The following is an 18402-nucleotide window of genomic DNA, read 5'->3' as shown; positions in this document are numbered from 1 at the left end:
CCAGTTCTTACAATTTTTTAGTGTGACACTAAAAAAATTATGTGTATTTATCCTCATATTCTATTCATATTGTATTGGTTATTGTATGAAGTCAGTAGCCTTTTAATTCTTAGGCTGATTTATATTCTTGTCAAAGTAACCTGTCTCTCTCCACCTCCTTGTGCTAAACGGGTAACTTTATGGTTACGGTGTTCTCCTTTCTGCTTAGGGAATCCCGAAATCAAATGTCCGCAGTTCCATCAAGAAGGAGGTTGCATTCTTCTGATGAAATACTGCATGAAGAGAAGCTTTCCCCTAGACTGACCACGTCAGAAGCAAGTTACCAGAGTGAGAGAGCAAAAGAGAAGGGAACAACGTATTCTGCAGAAGTTCCTAAACAAGATTCTACAACTTTTGCAAAAGGAGAGGACGCTGCAGCCGCTGAAATTCAGCTTCCTTCTCAAAGCCCCATGGAAGAACACCACCCAGACCCTTTGTCTCCTCAGCATTCACTGAGTACACAAACCGAGTCGACTCGAATTTCAGCCTCTCTCCCCAGAAGTTACCAGAAAACTGATACAGCCAGGTTAACATCTGTGGTCACACCGAGACCTTTTGGCTCTCAGGCAAGAGGAATCTCATCACTCCCGAGATCCTACACGGTAAAAAAAAAAAAAAAAAAAAATGTGTTCCCAGTTCATTTAGCCTGTTCTCAAGAGCACGATGTTGGTGAACTTGTACAGAAGTTTGAGTTCCATCTACTTGATGTATAAAATGTACATAACGTATGTGTAAAGCAATTTCAGCCAGTTTAGATTCAATAGACATTCAATGCTTAAAATATAACAACTCTGTGAAACAGATTAAACTTTAAATTCAATGAAAGTAAGGCTGATAACATTTTAAAGAATGAATAAGCTGCTTTCTAAGGCAGAGTATTTTTTTAGTGGTATGTTTTCTCAAATACAGCTTTTGTAAAGTATTAGGTTGAACTAGATGAAGATGCTAATAGCTCTTTTTGACCTACAAACAGCAATGTCATATCATTTAACCTGAATATTTTCAGGTGCCTTATGAATAGCTTTTTAGTTTCCTCTGAGTACCCACTTTATTAGAATTTGCTATGCTTGAATGTGGTTATTAAAATGTAATTCATGGTTCTATTTATACTGGGATTTTTAGGAATATTGAAAATGGAATTGTTTGCCCTGAGATTGAAGCAGTAATGCATACCTGAAAGTGGGTGTATTAATTTTAACTCTGTGTCTTAAGATCAGTGTTCAAATTCTTTTTACTTCTGCAAATATAGTATCCTAAAGTCTAAGAAAAAGCTTGAAAAAAATATTCAAGGTAAGGAAAACCTGCCACAACTAGCCAGGAAACTCCTAATCATTATATTAAGTAAAATAGAGATATTTGGTGGCATAAAAATCATATATATACATATATGTACATACATATATGACTCATTACTAACATAGTTGAAAGACAATTTAGAGAGTCAGAAAAATATTAGCAAAATGAATTCTAGACTTAGGATTTATATCAGTAAGATTTAACATGCTCCTACAAATGGGTAAGAAAAAGATAAGTCTAGAAAAATGGATGTAGAAATGAGTCGCCATTTTAAGGAAGAAGGAATTCAAATGGTTGATAACATAAAACACATTGAAGCATGTTCAGCTTCATCAGAGCCAGAATGAAATGTACAGCTTTTCAATCATCAGACTGACAAATATTTAAAACATTGAAAATGTCTGGTGTTGGCAAGGGTTGGAGAAACAGCGATGCTTGTACATTACATTAGGAATGCATTGCTATCATTTTTTTTTGAGAAGATATATATAGGTAGATAGATAAATAGACATACATACATAATATATATACATAAGATATATGTATATATACATACATATATAATTTGTATATCACATTAAGTTTTTTAATATTACATTTGTTATACATAAAATAACCTTTGGTCCAATAAGTATACTTTTCGAAACCTATGAAAATAAATATTCCACTTGTAATAATATATAGCTACTTGTTGCAATATTTTTGGAGGTTACAGAAAACTTGAAACAATCCTGAATACATATCAACTGAATACATTGTAGATATCCCTACTGTGCAGCACTCAATAATTAAAAAGTGTAGTCTAGAGCTCTCTTCACCCATCAGAATGATGTAAATGAGTAAGGAAAGTTTCAGAAGTCTGTGTATAATATCAACACTTTTGTTAAAACAAGTCCTTTTCCCAACACATCACGTGTCTATCTGTTAGCATGAAAGAACACGCTCTAAGCTTTTAGCAATAGTTGCATGGGAGGTATGTTACTTTCATAGTTTTAAAATATTTAGGGTATGTATTTTTTTAAACAGAAGTTAACAATGCCAAGCTTAAAATGCTGTCCTTTTCAGATGGATGCTGGTTGGAAGTATAACGGAGATGTCGAAGATATTAAGAGAACTCAGAGCAGTTTGGTCAGCACCTCTGTGCAAAAACCTGACATGAGCCAGCCTGCTACCAGCAAGTCCCATGAGAGAGAGGGAGCAGCGGTGGGAGAAGGTGTGATGCAGCTGCCCTCTCCTACCCCCTCCTTCTCATCACTTTCCCAGGATGAAGCAGCCACGTCCAAAGCCACGCTGTCTTCCACATCTGGCCCTGACTTAATGTCTGAGCTTGGAGAAGAGGGAAGCTCACCACAGACAGAGGTCTCAAGATCCTCACAGGTGAATTTGGGAAGGTTCCTCATCACCCATTGCTCTGAAACATAAGTATCTAAATCTGGAAACCATGTTTCTAACCTCTATGCATTAGTATCTGGGCTGATAATGCAGAAAACGATACTGCGTTTTAGTTTTAGCACATCTTGGAAGAAGGAGGCCTCTTCCCCTTTGGACTTTATGGATCCAGATTACCCTTGTGATGTGTGTCTATTGAGACTTGCTGGACGAGTCTCTTTAGAGTTTGGCTGGTTTTTCTCTCTACTCCTCATTTCAGCACCTGCTGCCTTATACTTCTAGTGCTCAGCAGTCCCTGGCTCAGGTATAGGGGTCACTTGGAGGGTAATAGATTCAAGTCTAACAGGTAAGTAAGTAATAAAAGCCCCTCCTCAGGGAAATTAACTGACCACAAGGGGAAATTGGTACACATGCTAGATGCTGGTCTCTAGGGACACAACATTTCTTTCCTTATCAGATGAACCGGCTAGTGACTTTTAATACTGATTTAGAAAGTCTACAGTTTTGTCCTGTTTCTTGAATCTTAAAGGGAATATTGAGTGCTTAGTTACAGTAGGACAGTTGTGTTCTGTAACATTTGGAGTCCAAGCAAATATACCATCAGATGAAGAATGACTGGAGGCCACTTGTAGTTTTTCTGACTTAAAATCACCACAGATGGCTTTTAAGAGAATTACTAGGTTAATGAATGTAGTAGGTTTTACATGTAAGCTAAAAGTTGTTGGTTGTCTAGAGAACAGAAAGCTTTTCTTTAAAAATCCACCCCCTTTGTTAAGCAGTTTGGTAGCTGTATGAACCCCTGGGCAGGGAGGAGCTTGTGTGGTTCTTCGGCTTAGTCAGGCCTTCGGTGGTGCCTTGCCGGAATAGATGTGGTCTCCAAGACACATTATCAAGTATGTACCTTGTCCTAAGTTATAGTAATGAAATAACTATGTGCAATAATCGGGACTGGCATATTTACTACAGAAAAGCTTTACAAGTTTGAGGGTTTTTTTTTTTTTTTTCTGATTTTGAAGTCCTCTGTTCTTGAGAAAATTTGGGAATGCAGGAAAGTACACATGATGAAAGCCACTGGTTGTCCCCTCATTTAGAGGCAATCTTTGGTAACATTTAGGTATATGTCTTTGTTGTTCCCATGCGTATTTACAAACATAGGTCTAAAAATATTTCTTCAGCTTGCTAAAATCATGAGTTGTAAATTTTTTGCTTCATTTTTAAAGAACGGGAAAGCCATAATTAGCATCATAAGTTTGAGTAGATCAGAACAATCGCCTGTGCTATGCTTAGAGAACATAAAGTACCAGTGGGTGAAGAATAAAAACAGAAGCAAGGTGTCTTTTGTTTTATGGACCTGCGTGTTTGCCTTCACCTTTTCAAATAGCAGACTCAACAAAACAGCCTCATTAATGTATTGTGCACTAGGGGCTCGTCACTCCCTCAGGGTGGCAGCTGACTCGCTACATCCGGGGATTAAGAACAAGAGGCTAAGTGTGATGTGGGGGTGTGTGTTCCAGGTTATTGCAGTTCAGAGGAACCTGAATTAAAATGGCATGGATTCAGGTTTCATCATTAATGGATTTATGCTCCTTTGTCTCCAAGCTTGAAATGGTATCCTACCAAGCAAAAGGAGGCTTTCCCAAGGAAAACAGTTGGAATGCTTGAACACGTGTATGTACCATACGCTGACTTACCTGTCTCAAAGTTTTTCGCACTATGAAGAAAGTTCAGGTACCATCACCTGCTCTTGTCACTGATAAGGAGCTTACTTGCCTTGGGAATAAGACAGCCAATGACTAATAAGTCAAGAGTGTTTGCAACACCCTTCCAAATGTTTGTCCAAACTCTCTAATTCCAGGTGTTAGGAGAATAGAAAAATCACAAGTAATATGTGGGTGAACGTCTAGATGTTTTGGTAGCTTCATACGTGTCCTTCGGGTCTTCTTTCTCCTTCTTGCTTCACACTTTTATTAGTAACGCCCTTTCGTTTCTTTGTTCCTGTATCTTCCATGATGTTCTTTTCTAGTCTTGCTTCTACAACCCTAATTCCCAAGCCCTTTCCCCATCAGTGCAAATGCTTTGTAAGTAGTCACATGTATTTGAACAATCTAGCCTGATGCTAGATTGACTTGTAGGAGGCCAGGCTGCACTTGGGCATGTCTCTGCTGCAAAGCCTCCAGAGCCCCTCTGTGGTCTGTTCAGTGAAGTTCAAAGCACTCAAGGGAGTGCTGTGGTCCTTCAAACACTGGTCCGAAAGCCCCTTTGTAATGTTGTAACAGCTGCTTCTTGAGTGCTCACCATGTGCCAACTGGGCTTCTGAAGCTATTTCTTAGTTCTCAGGGACCCTTGTACCCCTGTTAGGCTGTTGTGGACATTGAGGCATGGAATGGTCATGTTACTTGTCCAAAGCCACCCAGGGTACTGAGCGGTGGAGTCAGGATTTGAAACGAGGCAATTTGATTCCAGGTCACCTGCACCACACTATATTGTGGGGAAAAGACTGGGAAGTAGGTGACCTGGCCATACAATACCACTTGCTTTTTCTTGAATACTTAGTACACTTTCTTAAACACATCAGAGATATTTGTTCTTACTGTTCACACATTCTAAAATGGTCCTTTTACCCATGTTTGTCTTGTGAAGTCCTCCTGTCCTTTCAAAGCCCAGGAGGATCACTTTCTTCATGAATCAGGACCTCTTCTTCCCTGAGCTGGAAGTGAACTTTTTACTTTAAAGTTTCATTTGCTGAATTCTTGTTCTGAGTGTTCACCATTTCTCCTTCACTGGTATTCTTTGTACCCTCCACAGCCTTTACACGTAGTGGACACTTTTGTAAGTGACTCATTGCACTGACTCATTGCAGTCAGGGCCTTGATCTCCAAACTGAGGTATGAACTTGAGCCAGCAGGTAATGTAGGTCCTTATAGGTTCTTTCCCATCTCTGTTGCCAAGCAGGTGTTTCATTCCTCTCTACTCCCTTTTCTCTTCTACTTCTACTTATGGGATTGCTTCTTTCCTGCCTCTTTTTCTGTTCCAGGCTTCCAGGGCAATCCTCAGGGTTACCCCGAGGCAAGGGGAGAGAGTATGTCTCCCAGAGTTCTTCATCCTCCTCCAGTTGCCTCTCAGATGTGGCTTCGATACCTTTCCCCCTGATTGGTCTCATCTACAGTGTTTTGTTTCCTGTTCTTTCTTGTCAGAGCACTCTTCTCCCAAACTCCACCCAGATCCACATTTCAGAACCAGTGGCCCAGTGTTTTTAAAATTGTACCAGAAGACAGATGATATACATGGAAGGAAGGAAGTTTTTGTGCATGTTTGCTTCTTAATCAGCAAGCCTGTGATAGTGCCCTTTTTGAATAGCACCCAGGGCTCACAGCGTCACAGTTGCCTCCCATGCACTGAGCTGGCTTGTCACCTTCACAAGACTCTCTTCTCTGGCAGGGTAGGAAGCAGTCCTGTCCTGATCACTGTTAGCACAGTGCCTGGATCTGGAAGTAATCATTGAACGCTGACAGTTCTGTTGGCTTCAGAGCTAAGTTATATGAGCATCAAATAGGATTCTCTTTAGTTGATCTGGAAATTGCTTAATCAGCATATATATGTAATATTGTTTCCATAGGGAACAGAAAGTAATTATGGCACAGTAGTCATGTACCTTGGCACCTCTTAAATGTTTTACTTAATCCTCCCAATGACCTTGCAAACTAGGTGATACTATCCCCACTTTTACTGATGAAATACTTGAGATGTGAAAGTTACATAACTTGCCCTGGGCTGGTTAAGTGCTTAGGCCACAGCTGTAATTTCTCTGACCCTAATTTTTTTGAAACATGACAAGCTACAATTTGAGAACTGTCTTATGTGTAGTCAAGTCTCCAAATGTTGGTTTCTGTTAAATTTGTTGTATCTTTAGAATTTTAGAACCAACAGGGACTGAAATATTCTGTTTCATAAAGGTAAAGTCATTCTTAAAATTGTTTTTGAGGGAAGCTGTATGGTTATTAAAACTTAACAGCCCTGAATCTGAAATGTAGAATTTATTAAAGGTAGAGTTGGAAATCTACCCAATAGGTAGTAAAGAGCTACCGGCAATTTTAAAATGGCATGCAGTCGTAATAATTGGCATGTTGTGTGGCTGCAATTCTGGCAGCTGTGTAGAAGATGGAAGGAAAGAAGAGCAGGGGCAGGCGAGCCAATGAGAAGGTGGCTGCATTAGTTTGGGCTATGGTCTCCCCTCTAAATTAAGATGGTGACCTGAAGAGCAATGAAAGGATGGGAGGATTCAGGATAGATGTATGGATTGAGGGCTTGAGAGCACTTTTTATGAATGCATGTGTGTGCTGAAGAGTGGGGGCTCTTGTGTGCAGCTGGTGTGGGAAGGGAAGCAGGAAGAGACCCAGGTGTTGCTAACTTGGGCATCTGGTCAGGTAGTGATGTAACTGACCAACAGTCCAGAAACAAGAGGTGGAAAGGAGTAGGTTTGGGAAGAAGATCATGAATTTAGTTTTGGATATAATGGGCTGAGACAGTAGCAGGGAAGGAGGTTAACTGAGGAAGGCTTGTAGCAAAAATGGGAGACTGGCTAGGGAAGAACAAGAAAGTGAATGTAGGAGAGGAAGTGGAGGAGCACACAGTTGAAACTGAGAGCTGGCCAGACAGATGGAGGAAAAGACGGGGGAAAGTGGGATAGTGGATGACAGAGAAGACAGTTTCTGAAAGCAGGAATAGGTGGTAGTGGCTTGTGGAAGGAGGATGGAAAATGGGTTTGGTAGGAAAGAGATAAACTTGAAATAGGTTGAGTTAAGCAATAGAGCTGGAAACACCACCTGCTCTTGGAATGGAGGAGTGGAGCCAGCAGGTATAGATGTACCTTTGGCAAAGGAGAGGGGCTCCGGTGCCAGAGCGATACAATAATTTGGCACCACCCACCTATGTTCTCACCCTTCTCAGACCCTGAAGAAACGATGCAAAAGATCATGTGTACAATAATCAAAGTTGGTATATTTCCTCTGTTTCTTAATGACTATAGAGCCCAAATCTATTTTGAGTATTTTAATTTTATCAATTTCAGTAAGGCTTCCCTTAGGTTAACACATTTATCTCATTGAAAAATCAGGGAGAAAAGCTTTCTGGCCTGTGAGTACGTAAGATTGACCCTGGTTTCATCAGTTTTCATCTTTGGTGAGAAGAAACTCTGAATTCATCAGATATCCTAAAATTAAATGTGGTCTTTGCTACTCTAGAGAGGTCATCATATTTTTGTCTAAAAGCTTGGCTTTCAGTGTATACTTCTGTTTAAACTGTATCTAATTTGAGGGAAATTATTTTTAAATGGTGATATGTTGATAACCATACTCTTATCTTTTCCTGCATAGACAGTGGGAACCACTTGACATGGTTCTTTATCAGTCATCAAGAATCTAGATTTCCCCCAAGAATTTATATTTCTGGTTCTGTCCAGTTCAAGCAGTTATAATTGCCTTATCATCATCTTCTGAAGCATGGAAAGCATGGACTGTTGGTAGAATACTCAAATGGCATGTGTCTTAAGAGATAAATAGGGAAGTAGAAATCCTAACTGAAATCGCTGCTGAATAGTGTATGCTAAACTCTAATTTTAGATATGTTCTCCTACACATCCAATTCGAGGACCGAGGATTCCACAGCAATGCCTACGGACCACCATCATGGGCAAGCCATGCCATTGAAATTACAGCTTGAAAACTGAAATTATAGCTGCTTTTATGGGTTGGTTTGGGAGGGAAGTGGTCTACATAAGATTTTCATTTGAAAATAGGGTTTTGCAAAATAAAAAGCTTGCAGATTAGCATCATTTTGAGAGAGAAGTTCGTTCCAGAGTCAGGGACAGACCAGAGGTCACCTGGTTATTGATAGAAAAACACCTCTAATTGATCACGGGGTTCTTTCCTGCTTTGTCTGTGTATAGTCCTAAGGGCCCACACTTACAGTCTGCCAGACTACTGGCAGCCACAGTAAGGCTGTCCCCTGTTAACTGTTTGAGAGAGGTGGTTATCTGCCCTTTTCTTTAATATGTTCAAGTAGAAGCTTCTTTCCAAGGTAAGAATATTCTTTTGTGAGACAGTTCTTCTGGTCTAATAAAATTGTGAGCCTCTTTCATCTTTAGCTTGAGCTCATTCTCTTTTATCCTATATTTGGTAGAAAAGAATAATGTTCACTTGCCGTCTCCCACAAAGTATTCTTTATGTAGTTTGAGACTATTTATTAGAACTCCATCCTATCTTTTATAGTTCAAAATAAAAACCATCAATGAGTATCTTGAATATCTAATGTATCATTTGTCTCTTGTGCCCTTTTATAGCAATAGATTCTGTAAATGGCTTTAAGTCCTTTTTTTTTTTTTTTTGGATGGTTAAGTGTGGCAAAGATGACCACTTGTTTTCACTGAGTCATCTCTAATGTAAGTGTATGGTAGTTTCGGTTAAGGAGTGGAACTAACCAGTAATTTTTTCTATTCATAGCAGAGTTCTATTCTGCAGACTGGTGTTCATCAGGCCGATTATTAATGTATTCTCACTACCTACATCTGGGTTTCTGTATTTAAACTGCTTTTACAAGCTTTCTGATGAAAACTTTTCTATATTATTAGCTACAGATTTTTAAAAAATAATTCCATACTCAACTCTTGAAGAGTCAATAATTATTTTTCAAGAGCAAGGACCATGCCTCATCCATCTTTTTTTCCCAAGAACTAGGCACTGGGTTTTATACAGAACAGAAGTACAGTAGTGCATGTTGAACAAATGAACAAGCACATGTTGTTAAAGCCCTCCTGTGTCCATAGAACGTAGTAAGTTCTTGGTTCAGTGCCTTCCTTGCCTTCTTTTTAATTCTTATTTAATATCGATTTTTCTCAGAATATAGTCACGTGGATTTTAAACTTGTTTTATTTATTTTTTATTTTTATTTTTTTAATTTTTAAAAAATTTTGTTTTATTTATTTCTGAGAGAGAGAGACAGCATGAGCAGTAGAGGGTCAGAGAGAGAGGGAGACACAGAATCTGAAACAGGCTCCAGGCTCTGAGCTAGCTGTCAGCACAGAGCCTGATGCAGGGCTCGAACCCACGAACTGTGAGATCAGGACCTGAGCCGAAGTTGGACACTTAACTGACTGAGCCATCCAGGCACCCCTAAATTTATTTTAGAGATGGGAAAACTTTGGCATAAAGCTTTATGAATTGCCCAATGGGCCCTAGGTTCGGTTTTAATGGCCACATTGAACTGGAGAACTTGTAGGTCTTTTTTTTTTTTTCTGGAAATTAAGTGGCTTTAGGAAGAATGTTTTCTTCTAGTCTAAGTTCTTAATTATATGGAATCGAAGACTGAAACTAGTATGAGAATTGCAAGTTAAAATTCATGTCTGCTGCCGACCCCAAACAAAACACATAAAATATGAAAGATAATTGAAATGTTCAGACATTGTATATTTTAAAACTTAAAACATTTGTTTTCGAAATGGCTGTGAGTCTATGGCACTGATAATTTGCTGCTGTGTGGTGTGGTGGTGGAGGCTGTCTGTTGTCAGGGTGGCCCTCATTCTTGGGCTTACGGCTGAGGTTACTTCAAGGAGGCTGTGACTTGCTGCTCAGCGTTTCCAGCTGGTTCCCTTTTGGCGTCTGCCCTGTGGTTCCTCGGGGTGCCATCGCTCCGCATCCCGCAGCTGTGGGGCGGCTCTGCCCTGACCACCGGATCTTCTGCGGCAGTGGGCCACACATCGCCTTGCCAAAGCTTTGGGTGTTTGTTAGGGGCGGTGGGAGTCCCATACGCTCACCACAGCTGGCTGATTGTGTGTTGACGAACCCCTTGAAATTATGCAGGTGACTCTGCTGAATGTCAGAGACAGCTTTTCTAATAGCATGGTGGCATTTTTATTTTTATTTTTTAATTTTTTTCCTTAAATAGTTTATTGTCAAGTTGGTTTACATATAACACCCAGTGCTCATCCCAACGAGTGCCCTCCCCCATGCCCATCTCCTCCTTCCCCTCTCTCCACCCCCCGCCCAGCCCTCAGTTTGTTCTCAGCATTCAAGAGTCTCTCACGGTTTATGGTGGCATTTTTAAAACGATTAAAATTTGGGATGCCTGGGTGGCTCAGTCGGTAGGGTGTCCGACTTCGGCCCAGGTCATGATCTCACAGCTCGTGGGTTCAAGCTCTGCGTCAGGCTCTGTGCTGACAACTAGCTCAGAGCCTGGAGCCTGCTTCAGATTCTGTGTTTCCCTCTCTCTCTGCCCCTCCCTGGCTTGCACTCTTTCTCTTTCTCAAAAATAAATATACATTAAAGAAATTTTAAAAACTGATTAAAAATTTTTTTTGTATTTTCAAAAATGCCATTTTATTAAAATGTATGATCTGTAACATTGTATACATTTAAGGTGTACGGTATGTTAATTTGACACATTTGTGTATTGTAATATGATTGCCATCGTAGTGATAATTAGCACCTCAGTCACCTTCTATAATTTTCTTTTTAGTGGTTGGAATAATTAAGTTACAGTCTCTTAGCAAGTTTGATCATAATACAGTGTTGCCTGTATTCACTGTTCTGTGCATTACATCTCGAGGGCTTATTTCCTAATTGCCAGTTTGTACCCTTAAACAGCCCACAGTCTATCTTCTTACTCCTTCCCTGGGTAATAACAAATGGTCTATAAAGTAAACCCATTTGTATGGTGGGCATATGCCCAAGATTTATTAATGTCCAACTGATTTAAAGTAATGATGTGTGGGGCGCCTGGGTGGCTCAGTCGGTTGAGAGTCCAACTTCGGCTCAGGTCATGATCTCACGGTTCGTGGGTTCGAGCCCCACCTCGGGCTCTTTGCTGACAGCTGGCTCAGAGCCTGGAGCCTGTTTTGGATTCTTGTCTCCCTCTCTCTCTGATCCTCCCCTGCTCACGCAGTTTCTCGCTCTCAGAAATAAATAAAACATTAAAAACATTTTTTTAAGTAATGATGTGAAGAAAAACATCTATGGATGTGAAGATTTCCCTTATCTTATCAGAAAAGTAACAAACTCCTTGATATTTATATAAATGAAGGTTTTACGAAACCCAAGTTAAAAGATTGATGCCCCTAGTTTATCATGAAATAATTCAGGTGTACCTTGAATATAGCCTCCCTTCTTTCATGGATAGACTTTCCTCCGTGTGGGTGCCAGCGACACCTGATCCCTCCGGTTCATATTTGTTTTCAGGATCAGTTCAGTGATATGAGAATCAGCATACACCAGACGCCTGGGAGCGGTCTTGACTTTGGGTTTACAGTAAAATGGGTGTTTTCTGGGATCTTCGTCGCGTCAGTTGAAGCAGGTAAATCATTGCTTTAGCTCTATTGCACTTTCTTCCCCTTGTTATCCTGTGTTCAACCCACCCTTCCTTCCAGAAGTTAGTGTGTTTGATGGAGAAGGAGAAAACACATGTGAGAAGTGCAGCAGAAAGCCAGGAGTGCATCCTCTTCCCCGAGCCTCCTCGGAGACTGATAGTGTTTTTTCCCCTTACCTACTTAATTTTAGTTTTGTAGAGTCTTAGTTTTGTGACCTTTATAGAATTCGTTTGTCAGAATTTTAGGCTTAATATTTGGAAATGGTACCACACAACACTTCACTGAAAATTCAAAAAAGAGCTTTCCATGATTGGCTGTGTTTGTGGTGGAGATGTAAGTGCTCTATAATAAATTAATATTTCCTGAGCATCCTAACATATCTGTTGCCCATGGAGTGTCCTAAGGATGCTTCTGGACTTTAAAGAAGGAGTACCCCGCCCCCATCCATAGTACCAAGTCAGCCCCAGGAAGTCTTAGCAAAATATCACCACAAGGCCTAAAATTCAAATGAAAGCTACCATCATTAAGAGGAGTTCCTCACTTACATATTTTAGCTGTATAAAAAGTGCATGCTAACACTGGTTATTTTTTAGAAATTTAAAAAAGTTCTTAAGACTGTTTAATTACATAATGGTAAGTGGTAATTGTAAACAATTTCAAGCGGCCTTGCTTTTATCTTTTTCTTTCTTTCTTATTCTTTTCTCTTTCCTCCTTCCTTCCTTCCTTCTTTTCTTTTCCTTTCTTTTCCTTTCTTTTCTTTTCCTTTCTTTTCTTTTCTTTTCTTTTCCTTTCCTTTCTTTTCTTTTCCTTTCTTTTCTTTTCTTTTCTTTTCTTTTCTTTTCTTTTCTTTTCTTTTCTTTTCTTTTCTTTTCTTTCTTTCATCCATTCCAGGGTACATTTGGTTTTGGAAGCTCAATTCAAGTACAATGTATTTCATATTTTTAATTTAAAAATAATTTAAAAATTTTCTTTGTTCTTAGGAAGGTAATAATTTTTATTAAATGGATTCACTTATTTCTCCTTTACATGTTAATGAATATACATACTGTAGAATAAAAAATGCCTTTGCTGCTTTGTATATTGTAGATACTCCAATATTTGATAATGTAAAAAAACTTCATGGCTCTACCCTGACTGACAAATTTAAGAAATGGTTAGTTGAGATTAAGAAGGCATTTTTTTTCTTTAAGTAAGCATTTGGTAGAACATGGGTGTTTGTTTGTTTGGAATTTTTTTATTATTGGCTCTTTAATCTATTTTTCTTTATTTAGGTAGCCCAGCAGAATTTTCTCAGCTACAGGTAGATGATGAAATTATTGCTGTTAACAACACCAAATTTTCATGTAAGGACACAAAAGAGTGGGAGACAACCATGGCTAATGCTCAAGAAACTGGAAACCTAGTAATGGATATCAGGCGCTATGGAAAGTCTGGTGAGTTGGTTTTGCCGCTGTCTGGCTTTCTAAATTGGGAGCTGGTCTTTGGCAAGTGGTTCTAACAGCTTGCTTCAATAACATTTTTCTCAGTTTTTAAAACTTTTTTGGCTTCAAGATGTTTTGCGGTTATGCTGAGACAAATCTTGAATGATACCTCCTTGAATAGTCTGTCTGAAAACTCTTCACTAGCAAATTTACTGAATTTACATTCTTTATTGACTGATTCATATGCTAGACTGACTTTGAATGCTTATATTAACTGAAAGCTATTGTAATTGCATTTGGGAGTCATAAAATAATGCTGAGTATTAAGAATTACACTCTGATTTTACTTTCTCTACAGCACCTTAACTAACTGGTGTAAGGGAGAACATGTTAGGTCCTATTTCCTGTTGTTCATACTCAGGGAACTTTCAGTATACATCTATTATTGTGTTTCTTAGTTGTTGAGGTTAGATGGAAGAAGGGCATTAAGCCTCCCCCTACCTGCTAAGGTATGATACCAAAATACAATGCTCTATTCTGGTTTACAGAAAGATTCAGCAAATTTGCTAGTCTTTTCATTATTAACATCATCTAACCCTTGTGTTTTCGGAAGGTGATCTCTTGGTCAAAACACTGAACTCTTGACTTTTTTCACATGCTACCTGATTGTTTGTATGTCTTCTATGTGTTCATTTTGTGTATGTGCATTCAGTAACTTTGTTCTTTCCACTTCAACATTTATGTGTACTCATTTCTTGATCATCATGTGCCAATCAGACTGGGGCAGAGACCAGCCTTCCCTGCCATTTATACGGCATAAAACCCTCAATCTCACCAGTATGGCTACCAAAATTATAGGTTCACCTGAAACAAAGTGGATTGATACAACTTCTGGAATTTACAACTCAGACAAATCTTCAAATCTGTCAGTAACGACTGATTTCTCAGAAAGCTTCCAGCATTCTGTAAGTATTTTGAGGAGTGAGAGTATTTGTGTAGAGGAAAGTATCTGCAGGAAGTCTGTGTGTCGGGGGGGGGGGGGGGGGGGGGGGGNGGGGGGGGGGGGGGGGGGGGGGGGGGGAGGATTTGTTTGAACAATTTCAATGCTACTTTAAAAACCCTTAGTTGAATAAGGTAATTTATGAGAATGAGAATAAAGATATATTTTTGACAATCCTAAGGTATTACTCATTAATAGAGTAATAGTTACATAGTGGTAAAATCAAAAGATCCTGTACTGTTGTTTTACAGGTATTTCTTACTAATCTTAATCATACCCATTCCTCAGATCTTTGTGGATGTGAAGTAGTAATAATGTAAAATTCGACACCGTAACTTGTCTATGCTTTCTTTAGTTTTCACAGGTAAATTACACATAATTACTATACTTATTTTAAAACCTCATGAAGCATTTTTAGTTTCTTGTGTAGGTGAATTCGAAGGGTAGACTTAGATGTGGTTAAGAGATACTTAGTTACATTCATTGATTAAAAATAATTGCAGCTCAGACATTTTTCTAAGTATCAGTTAAACTTAAAATTTCAAATAAATGCTTATATTGACTCCCTAGATATAGTTGTTGTTATCCTAAGATACTCTTTTATCTAATAAGGAGTTCCTGCTACATTGTGTAAGAAATGCTTAAATGCTGAAGAGTCCTATATGCTTATGTTGCTTAGTCTTAAATATCAGCTAAGTGAACTAATTATTTGGCACATGATGTTTCTTGGAAAAGTAATGACTGATTGAACTTAAAGTCATCCATGCTTATAGATAGATGGTCATTAATCCTTCCACAAATATTAAAGAATTATGAAAAAAATTTTCTATTTATGTAAAAGGCTGTAAGAAATATATTAATATCCTGAAAAACTAACCTTAAGATATTTTCACCAATGGGAAATGCACTATTTAAACCCAAAGTCCAGTTGGAGAAATAGTTGCTAACTGGCATTTTATCCTTTCCAGAATACTGAATCCAAGGAAATGAATGGAATTCCTGATGAAAGTAATACTTTTGAATCAAAAGGTAAACATCACCATTATAACTATATTTATAATATAGAAGTCATAGCATTCAACTTTTGCTATTCTAAAAATTAATATCAGTGAGTCAAAGAAAAAAATGACCCCACTGGAAGTTGAAACTAAAAGGTTAGCATGCAGATCCAGTTGCAGCCAGGTGGAAGGTGGTTCAGTTCCAGGGTTTGAATAGTTTAGGGACTGCAAACAAAGCTTTGGCAGCATGTCCAGGAGCTTTGAGTGCCTGTGTGTCTAAGCCAAATAAGAAAGACTGGTTTCCTGAGGCCATTAGCCTTCTTGCAGTGGTATGTTGGCAGAGGGAATCTTCATTAAATCTGAAACGATGAATGAAGTTTCCTTTTCCCTTTTATTGTTGTGCAAAGGACATGTTTATAGGCAGCTAGTCTTAGTAGAGAAATGGCAATAACAGTTGTGAGCAAAAGTACCCATTTGTAATGACAAAGCAGGTGTAGTATCTGGGGAGATCTTGTATTAGGGAGTCACTGCTCTCTCCCTCCTTCTGTCTGTCCATAAATAATTGTTACCTCATGCCATGTGCTATTCTGTAAGCATACAAAATAAGTAATAAAGACCCACATAGGCAGGGAGAGAGACCCAAAGAGGAAGAAACTCCTTTTATCATGAAACTAGACTCTGGTCGGGCTGGGTGTTCACAGCAGTTTGACGGCTTTGCACCTACATTTGCCGATTCGTAGTGCATTAGGTCAAAGCCAAACCAAGTTTATAAATTTTCCTTTATTGATGATTTGTTTTTGTATTAAATTTCTGATAGTTAGAAGTGACTGTATTTTCATTGCCTGATACTGTATTCTTAATCAAAGAAGTTTTGTAAGCAAACCTGGCATTGTTTAAGTATATTAATTTTGAGAGACAGAGAGAGTGTGTGTGCACTCGTGTGCAAGCCAGCACGAGTGCAGGCGGGGCAGAGAGGGAGAGAGAATCGCAAGTAGGCTCTCCGCCGCTCAGACATGGGACTCCATGCTGTGAACCGTGAGATCTCAGTCAAAATCAAGAGTCAGCTGCTCAATGGACGGAGCACCACCTGACTTATTTTTGATTTATGATGTTAAATCCAAGATGTACAGGTCCTATTCTACCAGTCATTCAGGCAGAGCAAACAGATAATAAGACCCGGAGTTCGTCATAAGTGACGGGGACTATATGCTGGCCCATCATTTGAGGGGTTTGTTAAGAGAAGTAAGCACCAACTAGTATCAAGTAATTGTTTCATTTACATTTAATGAATAAACTGAAGCATAATAATCATTTCCCATAACCTTGCAACAGATCTGTAGAAGTCAGAATGTTTCTTTCCTTCCTCTTTTTTTTTTTTTTTTTTTTTATCTGACTGAACTCCATTTGCTTGAAGTTAGTGGATGTTACTAGGACAAAATAGAAGAATATTTTAGTTTCCGGCATTTGTTTCTATTTTATCTTTCTCTGGGTATTAATTTATTTTCTTCCTCCCCACTATTTTATTAGTTCAGTTTTTACTTAGCATTGTGAAAACTCTTAGTCACAAACAGTTCTCCTTGGACTTCTAGACTTCTGGTTGATTAACCTAAGCAAAACATGTTAGTTTTCATTTCTCTAAAGCTGTGTGATCTAGCATGGAAAATGGTATTTGTCTTCTGTGAGACTATGATGCTATCTGCTAGAATTTATTAATGAAATAATTAGTTCTTCCACTAATCTGAATGTGGTATAGACTTCTAAAAATATGTGTCTTTGTACGTTGAAATAATCCGTATCTTTTACGGCCATCAGTTTTGTCATTTTAAAACTAATGCTACAGACATTAGTCAAATGACATTGAGTTTTCCAGTGGTGAAAGATTAAAATGAATGACATGGTATTGATTTTTTTTTTTTTATTTTTCAACTAGCATCTGAACCTCTTTCTTTGAAAAACTTAAAAAGGCGATCACAATTTTTTGAACAAGGTAAACTACCAAGCTAACAATTCATGCACTTTCATGGAATTGTTGCCATTCTCTACTCTTTCCTAGTAGTCTGTGGTGCTGGGCACTAAGCCTTTTCAACTGGCTGTCCAAGTTATGACCAAGCAACATAACCCATTTCCATTCTTTTCCTAGGGTCGTCAGGCTTTTCTTACAGTTCATGGGTCTACCTCTGTGGTAATGGGTCCTTGCGTGTCTTTTGTATACCCCTGAATTTTTTTTTTATTTTTTTGGTTTTCTAATTAAAAGATTGAGATGCTGTTAAACACACACTTCTTTCCACTGGGTGACAGTAAGAAACGAGGAACTTCACTTATGCCTTACTGCTTCCTACGAATTGCATACTATTAGATTACACCAACATACAATTGTTCAATATTTATAAAAACTCCAATTTTTGATTACAGACTATGCTCTTCATAAAGAGCAGAGTTGTTTATTGCTATTGGGATGATGGCTCTGGAGTGTTAATAGGAGCACTCCATTGACTCTGAAATAAATCAAATGTAAATTCTAGTGGCACTTCCAGCAACATGCATCTTGAGAACCACTGTGTTGGTGTAGTTGAGCAGCTCTGCCTTATGTGCTGTGCGTGTGACATTTCTCCCCCCCTCACGTCTGTCTAACGCCCTGTCCCATGAATGCACTTCCAGCTGTGCTGTGCTATCAAGGACTTAAAAGTAATCGTCAACATTTGAGATCCAATGGCACAGAGAGTAGCGTGCTGTTGGTGTCTAATGTTACTGTTTCTTACTTTTAAGATCAAAACACTTTTACATGCTTTTCTTACCGTATACTTACTGGACTCATGGGTTTTTTTTTTTTTTTTTTTTGATCTGCTAGTCTTCCTTTGGTGAACTAAAGTTTCTTTTTGACCATAAATAGGAATCGCTTACCAG

The 18402-nt window shown here is 38.7% G+C and overlaps 1 protein-coding gene across 6 annotated transcripts in view; it reads left to right on the top strand.

The window, feature by feature from the left end:
• The window catches only part of LMO7 (LIM domain 7), a 197155-nt gene that overhangs the window by 161614 nt on the left and 17139 nt on the right, over nucleotides 1-18402 (top strand). For 4 of the 6 annotated variants that reach the window (XM_039222184.1, XM_039222182.1, XM_039222186.1 and 1 more), the window contains 7 exons: nucleotides 209-641; nucleotides 2401-2712; nucleotides 11952-12066; nucleotides 13351-13512; nucleotides 14278-14465; nucleotides 15469-15529; nucleotides 17429-17485. In XM_039222184.1, the coding sequence (XP_039078115.1) occupies nucleotides 209-641; nucleotides 2401-2712; nucleotides 11952-12066; nucleotides 13351-13512; nucleotides 14278-14465; nucleotides 15469-15529; nucleotides 17429-17485 (1328 nt within the window). The remainder of the gene's footprint in view (nucleotides 1-208; nucleotides 642-2400; nucleotides 2713-11951; nucleotides 12067-13350; nucleotides 13513-14277; nucleotides 14466-15468; nucleotides 15530-17428; nucleotides 17486-18402) is intronic. The other 2 variants (XM_039222187.1, XM_039222185.1) reach the window with 2 other exon arrangements.

This window comes from Hyaena hyaena, unplaced genomic scaffold (assembly GCF_003009895.1).
Source record: "Hyaena hyaena isolate Hyena2069 unplaced genomic scaffold, ASM300989v1 scaffold_1073, whole genome shotgun sequence".
Taxonomy (NCBI): Eukaryota; Metazoa; Chordata; class Mammalia; order Carnivora; family Hyaenidae; genus Hyaena; species Hyaena hyaena.
This window is presented reverse-complemented; position numbering and strand designations above follow the sequence as displayed.